At 41.4% G+C, this 21,579-nt stretch overlaps 1 protein-coding gene across 4 annotated transcripts in view; it reads left to right on the top strand.

Annotated features, from left to right (window-relative positions):
- efl1 (elongation factor like GTPase 1) overlaps nucleotides 1–21,579 on the top strand; it is a 187,258-nt gene that overhangs the window by 30,699 nt on the left and 134,980 nt on the right. For all 4 annotated transcript variants that reach the window (XM_078427282.1, XM_078427281.1, XM_078427284.1 and 1 more), the window contains exons 8-11: nucleotides 6,824–6,947; nucleotides 8,432–8,511; nucleotides 12,727–12,863; nucleotides 19,640–19,762. In XM_078427282.1, the coding sequence (XP_078283408.1) occupies nucleotides 6,824–6,947; nucleotides 8,432–8,511; nucleotides 12,727–12,863; nucleotides 19,640–19,762 (464 nt within the window). The remainder of the gene's footprint in view (nucleotides 1–6,823; nucleotides 6,948–8,431; nucleotides 8,512–12,726; nucleotides 12,864–19,639; nucleotides 19,763–21,579) is intronic.

The raw sequence follows: 21,579 nt of genomic DNA, 5'->3' as shown, positions 1-21,579 counted from the left end.
AATTCCTGATCACTGCTTTGATGCACAGAGTGAAATGGTGAAAATATGAGCTGAAGAGGTAGAGAATGTGCAAATCAAGAGTGAAAGGAGTTCCAACTATGCTTAAGCTGTGAAAGAGTTTTGGAATCATTCGGCTTAGAGATACAGTGCTTAGTGAGAAAGCTTGCTGCTTGGTTTGTGTAGTTGGTCTGGTTGCCATGCCACAGGGAATATCTGATCAAGCTCGATAGGATGCAGCAAAGATTCACAACCATGTTGTGGTAGGCTTAAGTAATAAGAAATTGGATAGGCTGGGATCTGTTTCCTGGGAGCGACAGAGACTGAAGGGTGACCTTTACAGGATGGGGTTTATAGAATAATGAGGGGCATAGGTAAGATCGATGGTCTTTCTTTTCCTTCTTAATTGTGAGCACTACTTTAGCCACCCTCCAGTCTTCCAGCATCTCACCTGTGTCTAATGATGATTCGTATATCAGTCAGAGCGCCTGTCATTTCTTTGCTAGCTTCGCACAATGTCCTTGGATATATTGATCAGGCCCTGGAGATTTATCTACCTTCATAAGCCTCAGGGCACCCAGCACCTCCTTGACTGTGATATATACTGTCCTCAGGACATCTCCATTAAATTATTGTTTGCTTTGCTCCTTAAAATGTATGGCGGGGAAAACAAATGTCCCTGGAATGAGTATGTATAAACCTGTCAGCAGGTTAAACTTCATCCCAACTTAGCAGGAGGAGGAAAATAATGTTTTTATGATTAATTCCAATAACTTAAGGAATGTCCAGAGGGTGTTATAAACAAGCTGCAAAATAAATTTAAATGTTTTCTTTGATAAAGGAGTAATTACTCGGCTTACTGTTCATGTTTTGGAAAGTGTTATTTATAGAAATAACAAATATTGTCTTTCTTCCACACGTAACCTTTTTTTGTTTTCTCGGATTGAAAATAAGATGAATTTAGTACACTTTTATAGTATAATTGATATTTGTTGTTTTAGAAATTTGGTTACCAGAACTATTACAAATTACTCAAAAGGATACAAAATGCTGGAATAATTCAGCAGGTCAGGCAGCATCTCTGGAGAACACGGACAAGTGATGTATAGGGTTGTGACCTTTCTTCAGACCCAGACCTGAAATATCACCTATCCATGCTCTCCAGAGATGCCGCCTGACCCGCTGAGTTACTCCAGCACTTTGTGTCCTTTTGTGTAAACCAGTGTCTGCTGTTCCTTGTTTCTACAATTTACCTAAAGACTAGACTGGCGTGGTCCCGTTGGGTGCAAACCTCTCCTGTGGGCGTGGCAACCCCCATTGGGTGCAAACCTCTTCTGCAGGCCCGGCAACCCTCCCCCAACTAACCATCTGCGGTGCCATTGCCGGCCGGGGAGTGTCCCCCGGGGACATGGGCGAGCAAGGGGGGACAGGGAAGGGAAGAGGGAGCCACTCACCTCGGCTCCGTTTGGCCAACGCTGCGGCCAGAACGAGCCGTGGACCCGAAACCTCTCCTGCAGCGGTCGGCGGCGACGGCCATCTTGTTTGACCCTCTGCTGCCGCGCTGCACCATGGGAGGAAGGTCAGGCGCCAGACCTGCATTTGCTTAGAAAGTACCAATTGATTGTTTTCCAAATTCTTTCACTGGAACTGTCCACCATTGTTTTCAATGCTAGGAATCACCTGGAATGCAAATCTCATAGAACTGCTAAACCCTACAACCATCATCTCCAGCAGTCATCACTATCAGTAATCAATGTCAATCGAAGTGTATCTTTATTATTTTTTGTATTGTGGGTTATTAAAAACAACTATAACATAAAAATTGAGTATAGAAATAAAAGATTGTGGATAACAACCAAGGTAGCCTGATTTTTAACGTTGGAAACAGAAACGGTTAGAATCAGAGAAGACTTTAATTTTCAGAGAATACTTAAGTCTGGGTATATCATGTAATAAATGTATAATTTCATTTATTCAGTCACCATAAATCAATATCCTCACTATTCTGTGAGACAGAGTGGAGCTCCAGTAATCTGTTCCAGTAAATGATCTCTTTTCTCCTGTTGGCCTCCAGCTAAATATGATAGAAACAAAAAAAGTGTAAAATGTTTCACAGCCACATGCTTAAGTTGAAAAAATGTGTAGGAAGGAACTGCAGATGCTGGTTTACACCAAATATAGACTCAAAATGCTGGAGTAACTCAGCGGGTCAGGCAGCATCTCTGGAGAAAAAGAATGGGTGACGTTTTGGGTTGAGACCCTTCTTCAGACTGACTGTTTTTGTCCCAAGTTAACTGAAGAATAGCTAAAGAATAAATGACAAAATGATTACGTGGGTAAATTTATTATGGGAAGGGACAGTTTGCTTAGAATCTGAAAAAAATAGAAATTATTTCGTTAAAAGTGAGAAAACTGGAAGTAGTGCAGGTGCATGAATCAATAAAATCATGGACATGTACAGAAATTGTTGCATTGCCAAATAGGCTGCTAACTTTAAAAAAAAATTATGAGCTGGAATATCGACACAGAACTCATTTCACAGCTGTACAAGGTCCTTGATTGAATTATATTTGCTTGTAGCAACATGCCTTAGTAAAGATATGTCCATCTTAGAAGGAGAAGAACAGCATTGATTAACCAGAATAATAGATGGTTTCCAGGGGTTAAAAGGAATGAGCAATTTGATTAAAAAGTTTCAAGAATTTAAGGGAATTGAGAGAGAGAAAATATTTCTGCTGGCTAAGGAGGGCATTGTGTTTAAATAAGAACTGGCCTTTCAGGAGTGAGATGAGGAAACGTTTCTGAAGGCAATAGAGCTCTGGAATTGTTTTCTGCAAATAGCTATTGATGCCGATTCATTGGATTAATTTAAAGTTGAGTTTGGTGATTTTTATATTAGGGCCCAACGTCGCCCATTCCTTCTCTCCTGAGATGCTGCCTGACCTGCTGAGTTACTCCAGCATTTTGTGAATAAATACCTTCGATGTGTACCAGCATCTGCAATTATTTTCTTATACTTTTATATTAGGGCCGATGTCGGTCGTAGTTTGAACATTATTATGCCTTAGTTTTCTATAATACAAGTAAAAGGAATTAATTCACAATCTGGGGACTTCACTTTCTTTAGTCAGAGGGTGGTGAATCTGGAATTCTTTGCCACAGAAGGCTAGGGAGGCCAAGTCAGTGGATATATTTAAGGTAGAGATCGATAGATTATTGATTAGTACGGGTGTCAGAGGTTATGGGGAGAAGGCAGGAGAATGGGGTTAGGATGGAGCGATAGATCCGACATGATTGAATGGCGGAGTAGAATTGATAGGCCAAATGGCCTAATTCTGCTCCTACCACTTATGATCTTATGAACTTCAAAAACTCTATGGGGGAAAAGAACTTTGTTATTGCAAGTCTGAAATTCTCCAGCCCTGAATCCCCTTTCTCTCATTGTCACGATTGTTTTTATAGCATAATTTTCTATAACTTGAGATATCGTAAGAATGCAACTACCTGTTTGAGATACTGTTTTAGGACCATAATTTTTTAGAACATTCTCCGCAAGTCATACTTATTCTTAACTGGTATTTGAGGGTGTGAAATACTGTACCTACCATAATACTTTCAAACTTTCCAGATGCTAGAATAAAATATAATTAAAATAAAGTGTTTCTTAGGTTTCACAAAATTTGATTAATTGAAATTTGGGGATGACTTTTTCTTTGATGAGAATCAGAGATGTCCATCTCAGATGACACCTCTATTGAGGTATGTGCTCATTTTTAGAATCACCAAAGAAGGAATATTTCACCCCCTGGCCTGCTTTGCTTCACTGTTCTGTGCTTGTATTGTGGCTTTTTAAGTGATGGTGTGGAATCTGAAATGTTTTGTCCACCCTGGAGCATTTGACTTCATATATCTTTGGCTCTCGAGCTGTTCGAGCCATAGCTACGTTACTCTTCCCACTGCAAGGGTCTGCTTGTGTTTCAGGCTGGGCGTACAGCCAGAACCTGGCAGCTGGATCCGAGCAAATGTTTGTGTTGCTGGCCTCAGATTTCCCATACTGATTGATGGGGAAATTCCCTGCGGTGTGGAATTAACTGCTATTGTGAATACAGAAATGTAGGTTGCTGGCTGGCAAACTCTATCCCAGACTACCCTGAGCAGTGTGCGCTTGGTCACCGACACTGAGAGAGAAGCCATTCCCTACATCTTTGTAGCTTTGCAATTAACTTTGGACTCACTTGCTATTCTTAAAACCTGGTGCGTTTCAATGGCGTGGGCGAAATTCCGTTCCATGTTTTTAACTGACTATTTAAGGGAAATAGCTGTGGAAGATTTGTTTTGGTCTAGTTTAGTTATTTCATTGTTGATCTAAGATGGACACAAATTGCTGAAGCAACTCAGAAGGGCAAGCGCCTTGCAGCCAAACCCGACCCGGCTCATTCATGCCCAATGATGTTTTGAGAGCAGATTGGGCGGCACGGTAGCGCAGCGGTAGAGTTGCTGCTTTACAGCGAATGCAGCGCCGGAGACTCAGGTTCGATCCTGACTACGGGTGCTGCACTGTAAGGAGTTTGTACGTTCTCCCCGTGACCTGCGTGGGTTTTCTCCGAGATCTTCGGTTTCCTCCCACACTCCAAAGACGTACAGGTATGTAGGTTAATTGGCTGGGTAAATGTAAATGTAAAAATTGTCCCTAGTGGGTGTAGGATAGTGTTAATGTACGGGGATCACTGGGCGGCACGGACTTGGAGGGCCGAAAAGGCCTGTTTCCGGCTGTATATATATGATATGATATGATATGATATTATGCTATACATCCATATGTCTGAAGAAGGGTCTCGACCCGAAACGTCACCCATTCTTTCTCTCCTGAGATGCTGCCTGACCTGCTGAGTTACTCCAGCATTTTGTGAATAAATACCTTCGATTTGTACCAGCATCTGCAGTTATTTTCTTATGCTATACATCCAAGCCTATTGGCAATGGAAATGATCAGAGTTTGAATGTTGATTTATGTCTCTAACATTCACCAGCATCCAAAGACACTCAAAAACAATTCAAATGTTATAAAACAATTAAAAAATGCTAAGAAATTAATGTTGTTGAAAAAACAATTAAGTGTGCTAATTAAATCAATTAATGGGAAAAAAATCATTTTCCAGCAGCAGATCATTCCTATTAAAATAAAAAGGCCTGCTGGGCCTGTGATGTGCCACCCTTTCAGCAGGTAAATGTCCCAACCTAATCACCAGAGTCTAACAACGTGCAGCAGAGCATAGTTTAGTTTGGTTTAACTTAGAGATACAGAGTGGAAACTGGCCCTTCGGCCCACCGAGTCCGCACCGACCAGCGATCCCCGCACACTCTAACACTAGGGACAATTTACACGTACCAAGCCAATTAACCTACATACCTGTACATCTTTGGAGTGGGATGAAACCGAAGATCTTGGAGAAAACCCGCACGGTCAAGGGGAGAACGGACAAACTCTGTACGGACAGCACCCATAGTCAGGATCGAACCCGGGTCTCCGGCGCTGTAAGGCAGCAACTCTACCGCTGCGCCACCGTGCCGCCCCTGCTGTTCCAAGAGTTCCAATTAATCGGGTAGTATTTCAGAACCTCCGCCTCTCCTCGGGAGTCCAAAATTTTCACCCTTTATATGGTTTAAAGTAGCAAATCTAATGGCTTTCAAGTTGGCTTCATGGTTATTATTGAGCAATGTGATCAAACATTCTGATTTATTTTCCATTTTGAACAAGAAACATTGTTTTTAGGAAGAGCATGATGCTTAATTTTCCTGACCAATGTTATCCCCCCAGTCAACATCCTTGAGATAGGTTATCCAATCATTTTCACATTACATTTTTAGGGTCTTGATTTGTGCAAATTATGTGCTGCATTTCTTATATTGTAATAAGACTAAATAAATCATCAAACCTGCTGAGTTTTACTAACATTTAATTTTTTTACAACCTGAATACTTCAATTGATTTTGATATTTTGAGGTTATGAAGGTAGAAGTTAGAAATAAGTATTTTTTCCCTCTGTGTGTTACTTTTTCTTTTTCTCTTTCTTTCTCTCTGTATTTTTCATTTCTTCCAGCCTGTCAATTTGTTTCCATCTATCTTTTGCTAAACCCTGGAATAAATAATATTTGTATTCTCAAAAAAGGGCACAAAGTGCTGGAGTAACTCAGCGGGTCAGCAGACATCTTTGGAGACCGTGATGTTTTGGGTCAGGGCCCATCTGCTTATCAAAACCCCCACTCACCTTTGTTCACCTATTACCTGTCACACTTTCCTCTGCCTCTCTCTCCCAGCTTTATTACCTCCCTCCCAAAACCACAATCAGTCTGAAGAAAGGTCCCAACCCAAAACGTCACCTATCCTTGTTCGCCAGAGATGCTGCCTGACCGCTGAGTTACTCCAGCACACTGTGAAACATCACCTATCCATGTTCTCCAGAGATGCTGCTTCACCGCTGAGTTACTCCAGCACTCTGTGAAACGTCACCTATCCATGTTCTCCTCAGATGCTGCCTGACCCGCTGAGTTACTCCAGCACTCTGTGAAACGTCACCTATCCATGTTCTCCAGAGATGCTGCCTGACCGCTGAGTTACTCCAGCACTCTGTGAAACGTCACCTATCCATGTTCTCCTCAGATGCTGCCTGACCCTCGGAGTTACTCCAGCACTATGTGTCCGTTTATGTCAAGTGGAATCTGCAGTTCCTTGTGTCTCATATTTGTTTCTCCATAATCTGCATGAATCAGTTACATGTACCAGCTGATGGATCCACTTAAATGAGAAAATCTTTTTTGATTGCAGAATTGGGCAGTTTGTCCAAATGTACAGTGAGAAAATGGGCATAAACTCTGAAGTGTTGCTGAAGACTCTTTGGGGCGACTACTATCTGAACACAAAAACAAAGAAGATAATGAAAGGAGCACAGGTATGTTGCCTGATGTAAAGACAATGCCATGAAAAGTATGTTTAATGCAAAACAGTATTATACCTAGTCAGAGGCTGCCCATGTGGTCTTGAACATTACCTGCCGGGACTGCAAAGAGGTAACGTTAGCTCCATAATAAGGTTGGTTAAGTCAATATCGTGGTGGTAGAGTTGATAATTCCAAGTTTGTTCCAGGTATTGTTAGCCATAAACTGCTGATATGTTAGAGGCACACTGCAGTTGGGCACTGGGTTTGTGTCACTTGTGTGTTGGTTTTCTGTGACTTTGTTAATTGGTATAGAAGGTGGACACAAAATGCTGAGTTACTCAGCGGGACAGGCAGCATCTCTGGAGAGAAGAAATGGGTGACATTTTGGGTCGAGACCCTTCTTCAGAAAGCCTGACCTATAGGCATTCCTACACCATAACAGAGCTTCCTTTAATATTATTATATAAATATATCTAGTGTACGTGCGTGCAAATGTTCATTCCTGCGATTGGCAGACTAATTTTCTTCGTCTCTCCATCTTTAGTAATTGTTCTTACCAGTAGTATTGCTTCTGATTACTGCAGAGGTGGGGGTAACCATATCAAGAGATTCTTGTGAATTTTCCAATTTACAACCTAATCAACTTATGGACTATATCTGTGTATGCATAACCCACTCGTTACACAGGGGCAGCCTGTGGAAGCTTTGACATTGTTGCTGGTTCCATTGACCATTAGAGATCAAACATTCTAATTTCCAAAGTTAGTTTTTTATTTCAGCCTGGTTAAATTACCAATTTAGTGCTGTTATTTTATTTCATGTCATGTGTTAAATCTGTTAGGACATTACTTTCTCACCGGTGGAAGATATTTGCAATACTATCTGTCTGCATTGGTAGTTCGCAGACATACAACATATTTCCACGCTTACTTAATATTCTGCAGGTCAAAAATGAAGTATGAAATATTGAAATCTACTTGACTGTTAATACTTCAATTAAAGTCTGACATTCCTTGTCATAGTGGGATGTGTTCCATTTGGTGTTCTGTCCAATGTTATGCTCTGTCCAATTTTGCTCAGTTTGCAGGTTAAAAGCAGAGTTGTAATATTGTTAGAAAATGTGTGACTTCTTTTGGAGTAGAACCATTGAGACAAATACAGTTTTCAAAACTCTTTAGAATTATGGGGAAGAGCTGTGTTAATCTCCTGAATGCCACGATCAAAATGAGTTAAGCAGAGTTTGGGGATTCTCCTGAATTTGGTGGGAGACTGGCACCACAAAGAAACAGCGACTGCTGTGTCAGCCCAGGGTTGCCATTCAATTCTGAGGTGACCACTCATGAAAATTCTGGGGATGTTTTTCTGGAACAGTGGTATAAAAGATAGCATGGCCTCCTTGTAAAAAAAATAACTCTTTGTTTTGATAACTTTTGGAGCAGCTTAGTTGCTTCTCAATTATCTTTCAAATCATTGAGATTTTTTTTTCTTTGTCACAGTCGAAAGGAAAAAAGCCTCTCTTTGTGCAATTAGTGTTGGAAAACATCTGGAGCCTGTACGAGGCTGTAGTTGTCCGAAGGTAAGCAATAACTCTTTCACCGTCATGTGGTTTTCATGAACATGAATGTTAATATCTGTAAGTGCCTTAAAACCACATGTAGAAATCTTCCATTTTGTAGATTGTGATACCAGAGGCAAGGAGAGAGACTTGTTTTATACCAGAATCCATTTTAATGCTCCAAAGACGTATAGGTTTGTAGGTTAACTGGTTTGGTATCATTGTAAATTGTTCCTAATGTGTGTGGGATAGTGTTAGTGTGCGGGGATCGCTGGTCGGCGTGAACTCAGTGGGCCACAGGGCCTGTTTCCCTGCTGTATAAACTAAACAAAGTATTCCCTGATATTTTGCACACTAGACAGAGACCAAACCTCGGTAACACTGGAAAAGTGCCCTAAATGCCCATATGTAGTGGCATTCTTTGAGGAAACCAATTTCAACACACAGTCAGGTGAAAATTGTATTCTTCAGCGGTTGTTAATAAATGACTGAATATCATCATTGGTAGAAAATACCAGCTGCCTTGTTGTACAGATAACCAGGCATAATGTGAAAGCAGAGTTACGGCTGAGGTTTGAACCTCAGCTGAAGTGCAACAGTCCTGTGTAACAGCAGTATTATCCCTATAATTGCCATCTTTTTTGACACATGCTCTCAGAAGCCAAAACCGCGTAGAATGTTTTCTAATTAGGAGAGCCTGCCATTTTATGCATTGACTGTTACCACATTTTTATTACGAAGTTCAACTACTTCCACATTCGGCTTTAATCAGATTCTGATTGCTATCTGGTGTGCTTTATTCCATCCATTATTGTAGTACTTGCAACACACACGTATTAATAATGTATGTTTCATTAAAGTTATACTTTTTGAATTTTAACGCTAATTCTTCAGACATTGCATCTGAGAAAGTGCAATGCAGCAACAGTGTGACAAGATGTTGAACAGAGCGAGTTAAAGCGAGCACCCATTTCACATGTGTCCAGAATTATCTCACTTTTAATGTGGACTTTGCTCACATGCTACTTCTAATACACATAGCAAATTAATCACTCCATGGAGAGAATTTTACTTTTCCTCTTTTTTTGGCTGCACGCTAAACAAATTGCATTGCTTTTAGTGGGAGGAGTAAATGTTCAGATTTGTAGCTTGAAGCAGAAGGTTTCTTGTAGGCAACTTATGACTTGTACCCTGACAAGCTATTAATTATTATATCTCAGCTTGTGGCAAGTTCAAAGGATTGGTGTGCGTACAAGTATGCAGAAACCAAATAACTTTGCTGGTATATTAAAAAGAAAGGTTGAATCGGATTAATGTTTCAATTTGGAGCCTGGTGGTAGTTTCGTGACATTTTGCAGAAGGGTGAAGAAGATGTATTTTGCAGTGACATTTCTGTACTTCTGCACATGAAGCATTGATACTAAAAATAATTTAAACAAATCTCTACTATTATTGATGCTGGTTAAGAATAATGGTCAAATCTGACAGTAGAATTTTTTTGTGACTTGTTCTCATAAGAGTGAACAGTTCTACATCAATAACAACTATGCAAATGTAGACTGGCAACAAATCGTCAGTGAAAACCAAAGCTCATTGTTAATACTGCACAACAAAAACAGCAGTAAATACCATCAGGTTTAGGATTTTAATTATTTGGATTTTCATGTAATAGTAATATTACATGATTGCATTATTGTGATAGTAAATACATTCTAAAATTTTGCAATACAGGTCATTTTTACTTACACTGACTGCATAATGGCTATGTAATATCAATGATCAGTTCAATCAGTTTAGTTTATTGTCACATGTACCGAGCGAGGTACAGTGGAATCAGTCTGAAGAAGGGTCTCGACCCAAAACGTCACCCATTCCTTCTCTCCTGAGATGCTGCCTGACCTGCTGAGTTACCCCAGCATTTTGTGAATGAGGTACAGTGGAAAGCTTTTTGTTGTGTGCTAACCAGTCAGCAGAAAGACATTACTTGATTACAATCGAGCCATTTACAGTGTATAGATACATGATAGGGGAATAACGTTTAGTGCAAGGTAAAGCCAACAAAGTCCGATCAAGCATAGTCTAAGGGTCAGAAATAGTGTAGTTACAAATGGTTTTAGTTTCATGTAGGGTCCAGAATCTGAACCTGTGCTTACTGATGAAGTAAGTATGATGACAGTGAGTATATTGTTCCAATCACATAAGACCAATGAGAGCATGGATATAAATCTGGAATTCCCTTTTGTCATTGCACGAGACGCGTCTCTTCCCACTCTCCAACTTCAGTGAAACTGGAGATTTATTGAATTGATCAAGAGCATAAGCCTCCGTGAAAATGTTTGATTAGCTAATTCTTGCTCTGTTTGCAATGCTAGATCAGATGAGAGTTACCTGACTTGTATTTGGCCTAGACTAGAACACCACTTTTATTTTTTATTACTACCATAAATAGTTATGAGTTCTGCTCACCCATGAGCCTTGACTTGAAACCTTCGATCATAATGAATATGTCCACAACAACAGAAATAAATTCAGAGCTAAAATCCCAGTACTGTACTGAACATAATGTAAAAGATAAGGGAAGAAGTCCCTTTGACAACATGTAGCTTGGCCTGCCTATACATATTGTCAACATAACTCTCATTTGTTTGAATAATCCTCATATTTTAAATGAACCAAGCGGTTGATTCACAGAGACCAAGTGAAGAAAAAGCTAACGCTGCGTTATTTTGTTTTGGTCCGAGTTTCTCCGAATCATTCTCCAGACTAATTCCCAGTGAGTGGCCGTGACTGTGAACGATGGTATTCCCACAGTGGTGGGATTGTGTCAACCTTTCACATGATTCTTTATTTTTGGTTTGAGTTTGAGAAAAGCTGCCAACTGCTGCAACTGAAGTTGGCTCTTGGGTATGTTTACTGAGACTGGGCCTAACCCAGGCAGTGCACTGTTCATGCTGCCTAGGTGAACGAGTTCAGCACTTGTGTGTTTAGATGCAATTTTCCACTTCACTTATTTTAAAATATTTAGGCAGTGCGGTCAATTGAGTTTGTTGCTTCTGTTAATACCTCCTCTAAACGTTTTATTACAAAGTTTAAAACGTGGGCACTATAAAGTTTGTATCTGTACCTCACTCCTCTGCCAGTGTTTAATCTGGTTTAATGTACAAATTCTAGAGCAGCCTCTTCCCAGGCAGAGCTGGTTTGTGTCTGTAGATAGCTGCCCTGCAGCTCCACAAAGAACTGGAGGATTAACATCAATGTACAAATAATTAAGTCATTTATTTCACCCTGATAATTGTTCCTAAAATTTTGCGTACGGGACATAAATCTTGAATTCTTGGAGATTGTAGGACTGTCATGCATACATGATCTAGCAAGGTCAGGGGCAGGATTTACCACTTGAAAAAGAAAATAAAGCAGATCTGGCAAAGTGAGCTAAAATAAAATGTTTTAATGGATAAACTATAAATGAATGCTTTGTTAAGGCAAGAATTTAAGATATTTACAGGATTTATAAAGTGGTCAATAAATATTATTACTTGTATATTTAATACGTCTGCATGGGTCATGTGGAATATCGCCTCAATGTGGGAGAGCTACTGTTATAGTTACTTTGCAATAAAACTGGTAAATATCAAAACCAGCAGCATTTTCTTGCCAGCCAACTGAAGAAATGGATTAGTGTAGAATCAGAAGATAGACACAAAATTCTGGAGTAACTTAGCAGGACAGGCAGCTTCTCTGGAGAGAAGGTCAGAAGAAGAGTCTCAACCCAAAATGTCAACCATTCAATCTCTCCAGAGATGCTGCCTGTCTCGCTGAGTTACTCCAGCATTTTATGTCTATCTTCGGCGTAGAACCAGAATTTCTCACTTTCAACAGGAACAGTGTAATGCCATCTTGCTTGGTGATGAATTAAATATATTTCCGAGTACTACAGGAATTACATTTCAGGGCTTTCCCTTCTGGTCTGATACCTTGTTCAGGCAATAATTAAATGTAAACTGACCTGGTTATTTACAGCATGTTGAGCTAATTTGCTCCATTGAATGCCAGAATATTCTGATCGAAGCATGGAATGTAAGTTTTATGTTTTCTAAATCTATACTCTCTTGGAGTAGCTTTAATTTTGTATATTTTTCAATGTGAGCATACCTTTGAAAACGCCTTTAATGAATGAATGTAACTATCTTGGGCATAGTTTGAAGAAAACGCACTCTTTTTTTGCTTGGTTTCCAGGGACAAAGAGAAGATTAACAAGATAGTGAATTCACTGGGTCTGTCCATTCTACCTCGTGATTCACGGCACACAGATCCTCGAGTGCATCTCAATGCCATCTGCCATCAGTGGCTTCCCATCTCGCAGGCAGTGCTGGGTATCCTTTGATAATATCGTGTCATATTTTTTGGATTTCAATATTTAGCCATTGGTTGAATTCTTGGTGATGGTAACAATGTCTGTGAATTCATCTGTGCACCCTAACCAGGAGCAAGACACCTGAAACAAAAGCCTTTTGAAAAAATCTGCAAAACCACTGTGACTGTGCAATATCATAAGGTGCTAATTTCCACTCAACAATCTCATAAATATTAATAAAATTGATCCTAATGGTTTACAATATGAGAATGAGAATTCGTACCTATTATGACGGCGATCAACATTTAAAAATAGCCATCAGTAAATAGCGAAATCCTTGAATATTGATGGCAGAAAGTTTACGATCTGAACCTTTGAAAATATTAAGCCATTCAATCAGACCAACAGCTTTCATTCTTTTGCAGACACGAAATGCTGGAGTAACACAGCGGGACAGGCAGCATCTCTGGAGAAAAGGATCTCAAGAAGAAGGGTCTCGAACTGAAATATGGCCCATTCCTTCTCTCCAGAGATGCTGTCTGTCCCGCTGAGTTACGCCAACATTTTGTGTCTATCTTCGATTTAAACCAGGATCTGCAGTTCTTTCCTACACACTTTCATTCTTTTACTTTACTGACCGTGTTTCATTCTGTGGATGAATTTTGAAGTTTATCCTTCCATTTATTTACTTTGACGAAGGTATTTTGACCATGATCTTGATCGTGTTTTAAATCAGGACCTAAGTAAAAGTGAAAATGGTTGCTCTGATCATGCACACGCTGTGGTCTGGTGATGCAGTCTTCTACAGCGTATAGAATGAACAATCAATCGCCTCCTAATGCATCACCAGTGTTTCACTATATTCCTTGATATGTCAGGCTGCAGTGGTTTAATTTAAATTTATTTGAGAGATACAGCCTGGAAACAGGCCCTTCGGCCTACCGAGTCCGCTCCGACCAGCGATCTACACTTATATCAAGCCAATTAACTTACAAACCTGTATGTCTTTGGAGTGTGGGAGGAACCTGAAGATCTCGGAGAAAATCCACGCGGAAGAACGTACAAACTCCGAACAGATAGCACCTGTAGTCGGGATCGAACCCGGGCTACTCTTGTGTCCAGTGTAGTCAATACTTGAGTCTTACATGCTTGAAGATAGCCTGCTGATGCATGGGAATATCAGTGTGAGCATCCATGAATCTTGCAGGTTGTACAAACCCTGTGTGCACAATGCTGAGATCACAGTAGTTCATCCAAATGGGAAACTTTATTTTTCTTTAACTGCATGACTAACTCAAAAATACTCTAATTGATCAATATTTAAGTGTGAGTTTTAAATAAGGATGAAGAGAACGGCTGCAGGTGTTGGAAATCTGAAATGTAAACAATAGCTGATAAAAGTTCTGTTTTGGCTCTGCATAGATTGCCTGACTTCATGAGTATTTCCAGCCTTTTCTCTTTATATATTTAAAAAAGAGACCCTTGTTTAAATAATTAATTTTTTTAGTGTATAAAAATATATCCAGGATGCCGTGGGTTCAAGCTAATAAAATTGAATATATTTAAGGGGAGTACAGTAAATGTTTGTCTGGGTTTACAGAAAGTGTACAGTATGGTTCTGGATAAAAGAATTGTAGATCAAATTATATGACATGTTATGGTACAGAATGTGGCAGCCCATGTATGCAGTGGGTTGCAGGTCAGAAAACAAAATATGTGATTGACTAATGTTGCTGGACTGAAGGTGTAAGAAAATAACTGCAGATGCTGGTACAAATCGAAGGTATTTATTCACAAAATGCTGGAGTACCTCAGCAGGTCAGGCAGCATCTCAGGAGAGAAGGAATGGGTGACGTTTCGGGTCGAGACCCTTCTTCAGACTGATGTCAGGGAGGCAGGACAAAGGAAGGATATAGGTGGAGACAGGAAGACAGTGGGAGATCTGGGAAGGGGGAGGGGAAGAGAGGGACAGAGGAACAATCTAAAGTTGGAGAAGTCAATGTTCATACCACTGGGCTGCAAGCTGCCCAGGCGAAATATGAGGTGCTGTTCCTCCAATTTCCAGTGGGACTCACTATGGCACTGGAGGAGGCCTATGACCGAAAGGTCAGACTGGGAATGGGAGGGGGAGTTGAAGTGCTCGGCCACCGGGAGATCAGATTGGTTAATGCGGACTGAGCGCAGGTGTTGAGCGAAGCGATCGCCGAGCCTGTGTTTGGTTTCGCCGATGTAAATAAGTTACATCTGGAGCAGCGGATGTAATAGATGAGGTTGGAGGAGGTGCAGGTGAACCTCTGTCTCACCTGGAAAGACTGTTTGGGTCCTTGGATGGAGTTGAGGGGTGAGGTAAAGGGACAGGTGTTGCATCTCGTGCGGTTGCAGGTGAAAGTGCCCGGGGATGGGGTGGTTTGGGTAGGAAGGGATGAGTGGACCAGGGAGTTACAGAGGGAACAGTCTCTGCAGAACGCAGAAAGGGGATGGGATGGGAAGATATGGCCAGTGGTGGGGTCCCGTTGTAGGTGACGGAAATGTTGGCGGATGATTTGTTGGATACGCTGGCTGGTGGGGTGGAAGGTGAGAACGAGGGTGGAAGAGGGGAAGCCCCGTCATGCGGCGTAGACGGAGGAATTGGGAGTAGGGGATAGACTTTTTGCAGGAGACCGGGTGGGAAGAAGTGTATTCCAGATAGCTGTGCGAGTCAGTGGGTTTATAGTAGATGTCAGTCACTAGTCTGTCTCCTGTGATGGAGATGGTGAGGTCCAGAAACGGGAGGGAGATGTCGGAGATCGTCCAGGTATATTTAAGGGCAGGATGGAAATTGGAAGTGAAGTGTATGAACTCAGTAATGTCAGTATGAAGTGGACTGAAGGTATGTTTTTGCCCTTGGGGAACAGGATTCAGATAATTAGTTTTCCTTGATAAATGTAAATGCGTTAGAGTCCTCTAAGGTCTCCTCCTGATGCAGATGTGTGCTCCTTGATGGGATGTGTGTTGTGATCGTGTTGTCGTTTGGAGAGGAATCACTCACAGCAGGGGCCCCATAGCAGAAGTGTCCACGTCACGGGGCTGGAAACTGGAAGTGTCCTAAGCTAATTCTGCTACCACCATCATCTACTGTCCAAAGTGATGGCTCCCACTGATTGTCGCCGGAAGCTTGCGTCCTTTTCAGGACAGACGATGACAGCGATGGCAACATTTGAAACATGGATGATGGATATGAACGAAGAAGACTCGTAGCAGGATATATTACATATCTGTAAATCTTTGTACTCAGGGTCAAATGTCCTGATGACCACAGACTCCTGAGATGACAAGTGACAGAACCATGCCCTTCCATTAACTTTGGTTGAACTTGCATGGCTCAGTCAGGATGAATGAAACCCCTGGTTAGTAGCAGCTTCTTTGTTGAGTTGCACTTGATTTTGTGGACAGACACAAAATTCTGGAGTAACTTAGTGCTAGAGTAACAAGCAGCATCTCTGGAGAGAAGGATTGGGTGACGTTTCGGGTCGAGACCCTTCTTCAGACTCTTTGATTTTGTGGGACTGGCTTTGCTCAGACCTTTGTCTTTGCCGCAATCTGGCGGAATTTCAAAATCGGTGGGGAAAGGCATCTTCTATAGAGTGAAGTAGATTTGCTGCATTATGAGCATATTTCAACCTCTATGTCAAATCCATTACCTAAACCATCCTCCATTTTATCTGAAGATGTAAAATAGATTGTGTCAGCAGATAAGCCATGCACATTTCTCCAATGAAAGTGAGTGGAGTGGCCCTCATTCTGTGGCTAGCTCATGGGGTTTCAAAGGTCATTTATTGTCACGTGCACCAATTAAGGTACAGTGATATGCGAATTACCATACAGCCATACGATAAAAAAGCAACAAAACACACAACTGCATAAAAGTTAACATAAACATCCACCACAGCGGATTCCTCACTGTGATGGAATGCAAAAAAGTCCAGTCTTCCTCTTTGCATCATGCTGTGCGTATGTCTACACACGTTTGGATCATCGTAGTATGTTCCGTATGGGTGCACTGTACAAAGCACATTCATTGTAAGAACGTTTGTGCGGGTCTGATCACAAGTCAACCAGGCAAAGGACGCAACAGAAAGCTCTACAGGAGCTGCTAGAAGCGAGGTAGTAGATCCTGCCCGGCTGCATCTGTGGGAAGAGTAACAAAGCTAACGTTTCAAATCAAGGTGGCTTCATTTGTTCCGACCTTCTGACAAAGAATATTCAATCAAAACAAAAGCTTTGCTTCCCTTTCCAGAGATGTGTCCTGAAACTGCTGAGCAGAATATCCAAGTCGTTTGGAATAATGTTTTATATTCAGACCTTTCAAATAAGTACCAACACTTTATCTGCCGAGGAGATCGCTCTGTCTATCACATTCTTCATGCATAGTTGGATCTTCAGCAACTCCATGTACTGTGCAGAGGAAGAACTGTCATCTGTCATCTGTCTTCTTCTGAAGCGTGTGTTTGCCATAAAGGTTTGGCATTGGACTTTCTTAAGGTTCTTCCTGAACAGCTGCATAACTCAGCAAACTGCCTCACATCTGTTCCCAGCCATGTAGACTGAGACGAATGGCAACTGCTGCTGGGAGATTATCAGCTTGGAGAGAGACTGCCTTTGGTGAGCTGGAAACATGCTGGGCATGCAGAACCATGAGCTGTCCATAACCAAATGCTACAGACTGGCACATTCCACGATTCAGGACAACGGGCTAAAGAACACACTGAATCTCCGTGTGGTCTCTCAGAAACTCGTTAGGGAAAGGTCATGGTTTAAGGCCCTCTCATGCCTGAACACTGATGGGCCAGAACCCCAGTCAAATCCCCTCAGCCTCTTGGAAATTATTTTTAAAACAATTTGATGCCATGCAGCCATACAATAAATCATTTAAGTCTGAAGAAGGGTCTCGACCCGAAACATCACCCATTCCTTCTCTCCAGAGATGCTGCCTGTCCCGCTGAGTTACTCCAGCTTTTTGTGTCTGTCTTCGGTTAAAACCAGCATCTGTAGTTCCTTCCTGCACAAGTCATTTAAATAATTGGGATGTTCTAACTTGTTCTGTGAATGACAGGAAATGGACAAACAAATATATATATATATATATATATATATATATATATAGCAAATATTGAGTAATGAATATATTGGAAAAAGGTCAGCTTTCTCGAGGAATTTGTGTTCATTGTTCTGCTAAAGGTATTGGTTTATTATGATCATGGGTGCTGACATTCAATAAAATAGTTTGCGTGCAATTCAGACAAATCATACTCTACAAGAGTACAATCAAGCCTTCCACATACTATAGAATAGTTCACTATACTACAAAATAACAGAGTGCAGAATATAAGATTACAGCATAATAGTACGACAGAGAAAGTACAGACAAAAGTGCAAGATCTACAACAGGATGGGTTGAGAGATTTGGACTACACTCCAGCTTATGAGAGGACCATTCAGTAGTCTGATCACAGCGGGGAAGAAGCTGGTCCTGAATCTGGTGGTGTTTGATTTCGAGCATTTGTATCTTCTGCCTATCGGGAAACGAGAAGAGGGAATGAGTGATTTTTGATGATCTCAGCTGCTTTCCTGGGGCAGCGTAAAGTGTAGATGGAGTTGAGTTTAGTTTATTGTCATGTGTACCGAGGTACAGTGAACAGCCCTATTTTTTGCGTACTATCAGCTGTAGCGGAGGAACCATACATGATTACAATCAAGGTGTCCTCAGTGTACAGATAGAGGATAAACGGAATAACGTTAAGTGCAAGATAAGGTTGATTAAAGTCTAATTGAAGATAGTCCGAAGGTCTCCAATGAGGTAGATGGTAGGTCAGGAATACTCTAGTTGGTGATAGGATGGTTTAGTTACCTGATAACAGCTGGGAAGAAACTCCCTGAATCTGGAGGTGTGCGTTTTCACACTTCTGTACCTCTTGCCTGATGGGAGAGGGGAGGGGAGAGAGTGACCGACCGGGGTGAGACTAGCCCTTGATTATGCTGCTGGCCTTGCCGAGGCAAAGCTGTAATTAGGAGATGGCATTTGCTGTAGACCTGTTATGATAGTAGGTGAACTGCAGTGGATCACAGTTGCCTGTGAGGCTAGAATTGATGTGTGCTATGACCATTGTCTCAAAGCACTTCATGGTGGAGAGTGTCAGAGCCACTGGATGGTTGTCATTCAGGCACCATGAACCTTGCTTTCCTTTGGCAAGTCAAGTGGTTTAGCTTTGTTTGATAATTTGTTAGTTGTAGTCAGGAGATGGGAAAAGGATAAAATCAATCACCAGAAGTCTAATTTTGGGGACATTGGACATCTATGGTGCAAAATGCAAAATGGAGATGACAGCTACAAAAAACATGGTTTTATTCCAGAATTGCAAGGTTTTGCTTCAATAGAATTAACTATGAATGCCCTTTGGCCTGGGAAAATGTGCATAGTGCAAAGACTTCGGATAACATCCACGATTCCTTTTAAAAGCCACATAACTACTGGAAAAATATATATCCATAGCAAGGGGAAAATGTTATATTGATTAAATAATCACATGTGTGCGTTTTGGCGATGATTTCTGCACAGTGCAGGGTCAAGCATTTTAAATGCCTTTAAGATAAAAGCAAAACGGTATAATGATGGCATCTTCGGCTAAACAAAAGGAATAGTTATCAATTGTGACAGAATGTGAAATGGTTAACAGGAAAAAAGATCCATCTCTTTGATATAGAGCTGTCCAGATGAATCCAGTCCTACACTTTATATTCCTTAACACAGTACAATAGCAATGGTTTGCAACAAGCTTCCCAGCCCGTTGGATATTACTGAAGAGCGGGTTGAAAAGCTGATGTGTGTTCGCAGCAGAAGATTTGATTCACTGCCTGTCCAAACCCAAGCACTCAAACAAGGTAAACACCATGTACTGAAATCTTTCTTTGGAATATACAATTTGATAAAGTAGAAGATGCACTGGTTTTTCTCTTTAGTTTTGAATGCTGGATAACATTTATAGTTTGAATTAACTCACTTTTTCAACAGTTCAACAGTTCAACAGAGCTTTATTTGTCATTCGGTACCAAGGTACCGAACGAAACTACATAGCAGTCATACACAAAAAAGAACACAAGACACATGACCCCAACACAAACGTCCATCACAGTGACTCCAAACACCCCCTCACTGTGATGGAGGCAACAAAACTTCCACTCTCTTCCCCACGCCCACGGACAGACAGCTCGTCCCCGACCGACCCGCACAGTCCCCGCAAGGGGATGGAAGTCCCCGCGGCCGAGTCGCACCGGGCGCTGAAACGTCTCGCGGCCGAGCCGGGCGATGGAAGGCCCCGCGACCGAGTCTTGCGCAGCTAAGTCCCGCGGCTTGGGGAGTAGTAAGTCTAATAAAAATGCATTAATTCATATATGTTTGTTCAAACACACAGAAGTGACTGCTTTGGTCAATGATATAACCATCCACACTTGTTAATTTTCGGTAATATCATTGTTGCCGATTGCCACATTGCACGGGAGTGTTGACATGAAGACATACAGCATTGGAACAGGCCCTTCGGCCCAACTTGCCCATACCAACCAAGATGCCCTATCCATGATAGTCCCACCTGCCTGTTTTTGGCCCACAGCCCCCTAAACCTTTTCTGGCCATGTACCTGTCCAAATGTCTTATAAATGTTTTTAGTACTTGCCTCAACTACCTCTTCTGGCAGCTCATTGCATACACCCCCCGCCTTCTGCGTAAAAAAAAGTTGCCCGTCAAGTTCCTATCAACTCGTAAACTTTCCCCTCTCACCTTAAACATATGCCCTCTGGTTCTTGATTCCCCTACTGTGTAAAACGACACTGTGCATTCAGATTATCTCTCCCCTCGTGATTTTATACATAGAGTGATACAGCTTAGAAAAAGGCCCTTTCACCCAACTTGGCCAAGCTGACCACCATTTTACCATTCCATGATATCTGCACGTGGAAATAAAAGCATGGAATTACAGGAAAGGGAATACTCTGCATTAGATGAAATTGTAGTTTTGGAATTCCCCAACATCAGCAATGATTTTGATTAACGTGATTGAGGAGGGTTTGGTTTGTAAAAGGTAGTTTAAAAAAAATAATATGACACAGTTAATGTGTGGAAAGAATTGCAGTGGTTAAATCGAAGGTAGACACAAAATGCTGGAGTAAGTCAGCCTTTACAGGCAGCTTCTCTGGAGAGAAGGAATGGGTGACGTTTCAGTCTGACGAAGGGTCTTGACACAAAATGCTGGAGTAAGTCAGCCTTTACAGGCAGCTTCTCTGGAGAGAAGGAATGGGTGACGTTTCAGTCTGACGAAGGGCCTTGACACAAAATGCTGGAGTAAGTCAGCCTTTACAGGCAGCTTCTCTGGAGAGAAGGAATGGGTGACGTTTCAGTCTGACGAAGGGTCTTGACCCAAAATGACACAGTTAATGCAGTTGTCTGCAGTTCCACAATAAATGTGTAGGAGCGAGTACTCTTTTTGTGGCTCATAACAAACTACACCAACCACCAGTGAAATTTCAGGAAAAAAACATTAGAAATTTCAGTGGCAGCGTTTCAGAGATTTCAAGGCTTCTTGTGGCCAAACCTCAATAATAACCTCAACATGTAGGTTTAGTTAAGGTTCAAACTTAGCTGCAGTTTGTTGAGGATTCAGAGTTTGGGATTTTACTGCAGTAAAATACTCAATTGGATGCAG

This window comes from Rhinoraja longicauda, chromosome 33 (genome assembly GCF_053455715.1).
Source record: "Rhinoraja longicauda isolate Sanriku21f chromosome 33, sRhiLon1.1, whole genome shotgun sequence".
NCBI lineage: Eukaryota > Metazoa > Chordata > Chondrichthyes > Rajiformes > Arhynchobatidae > Rhinoraja > Rhinoraja longicauda.
The sequence above is the reverse complement of the archived record's forward strand: the minus strand, read 5'-3'. Positions and strand labels throughout refer to the sequence as shown.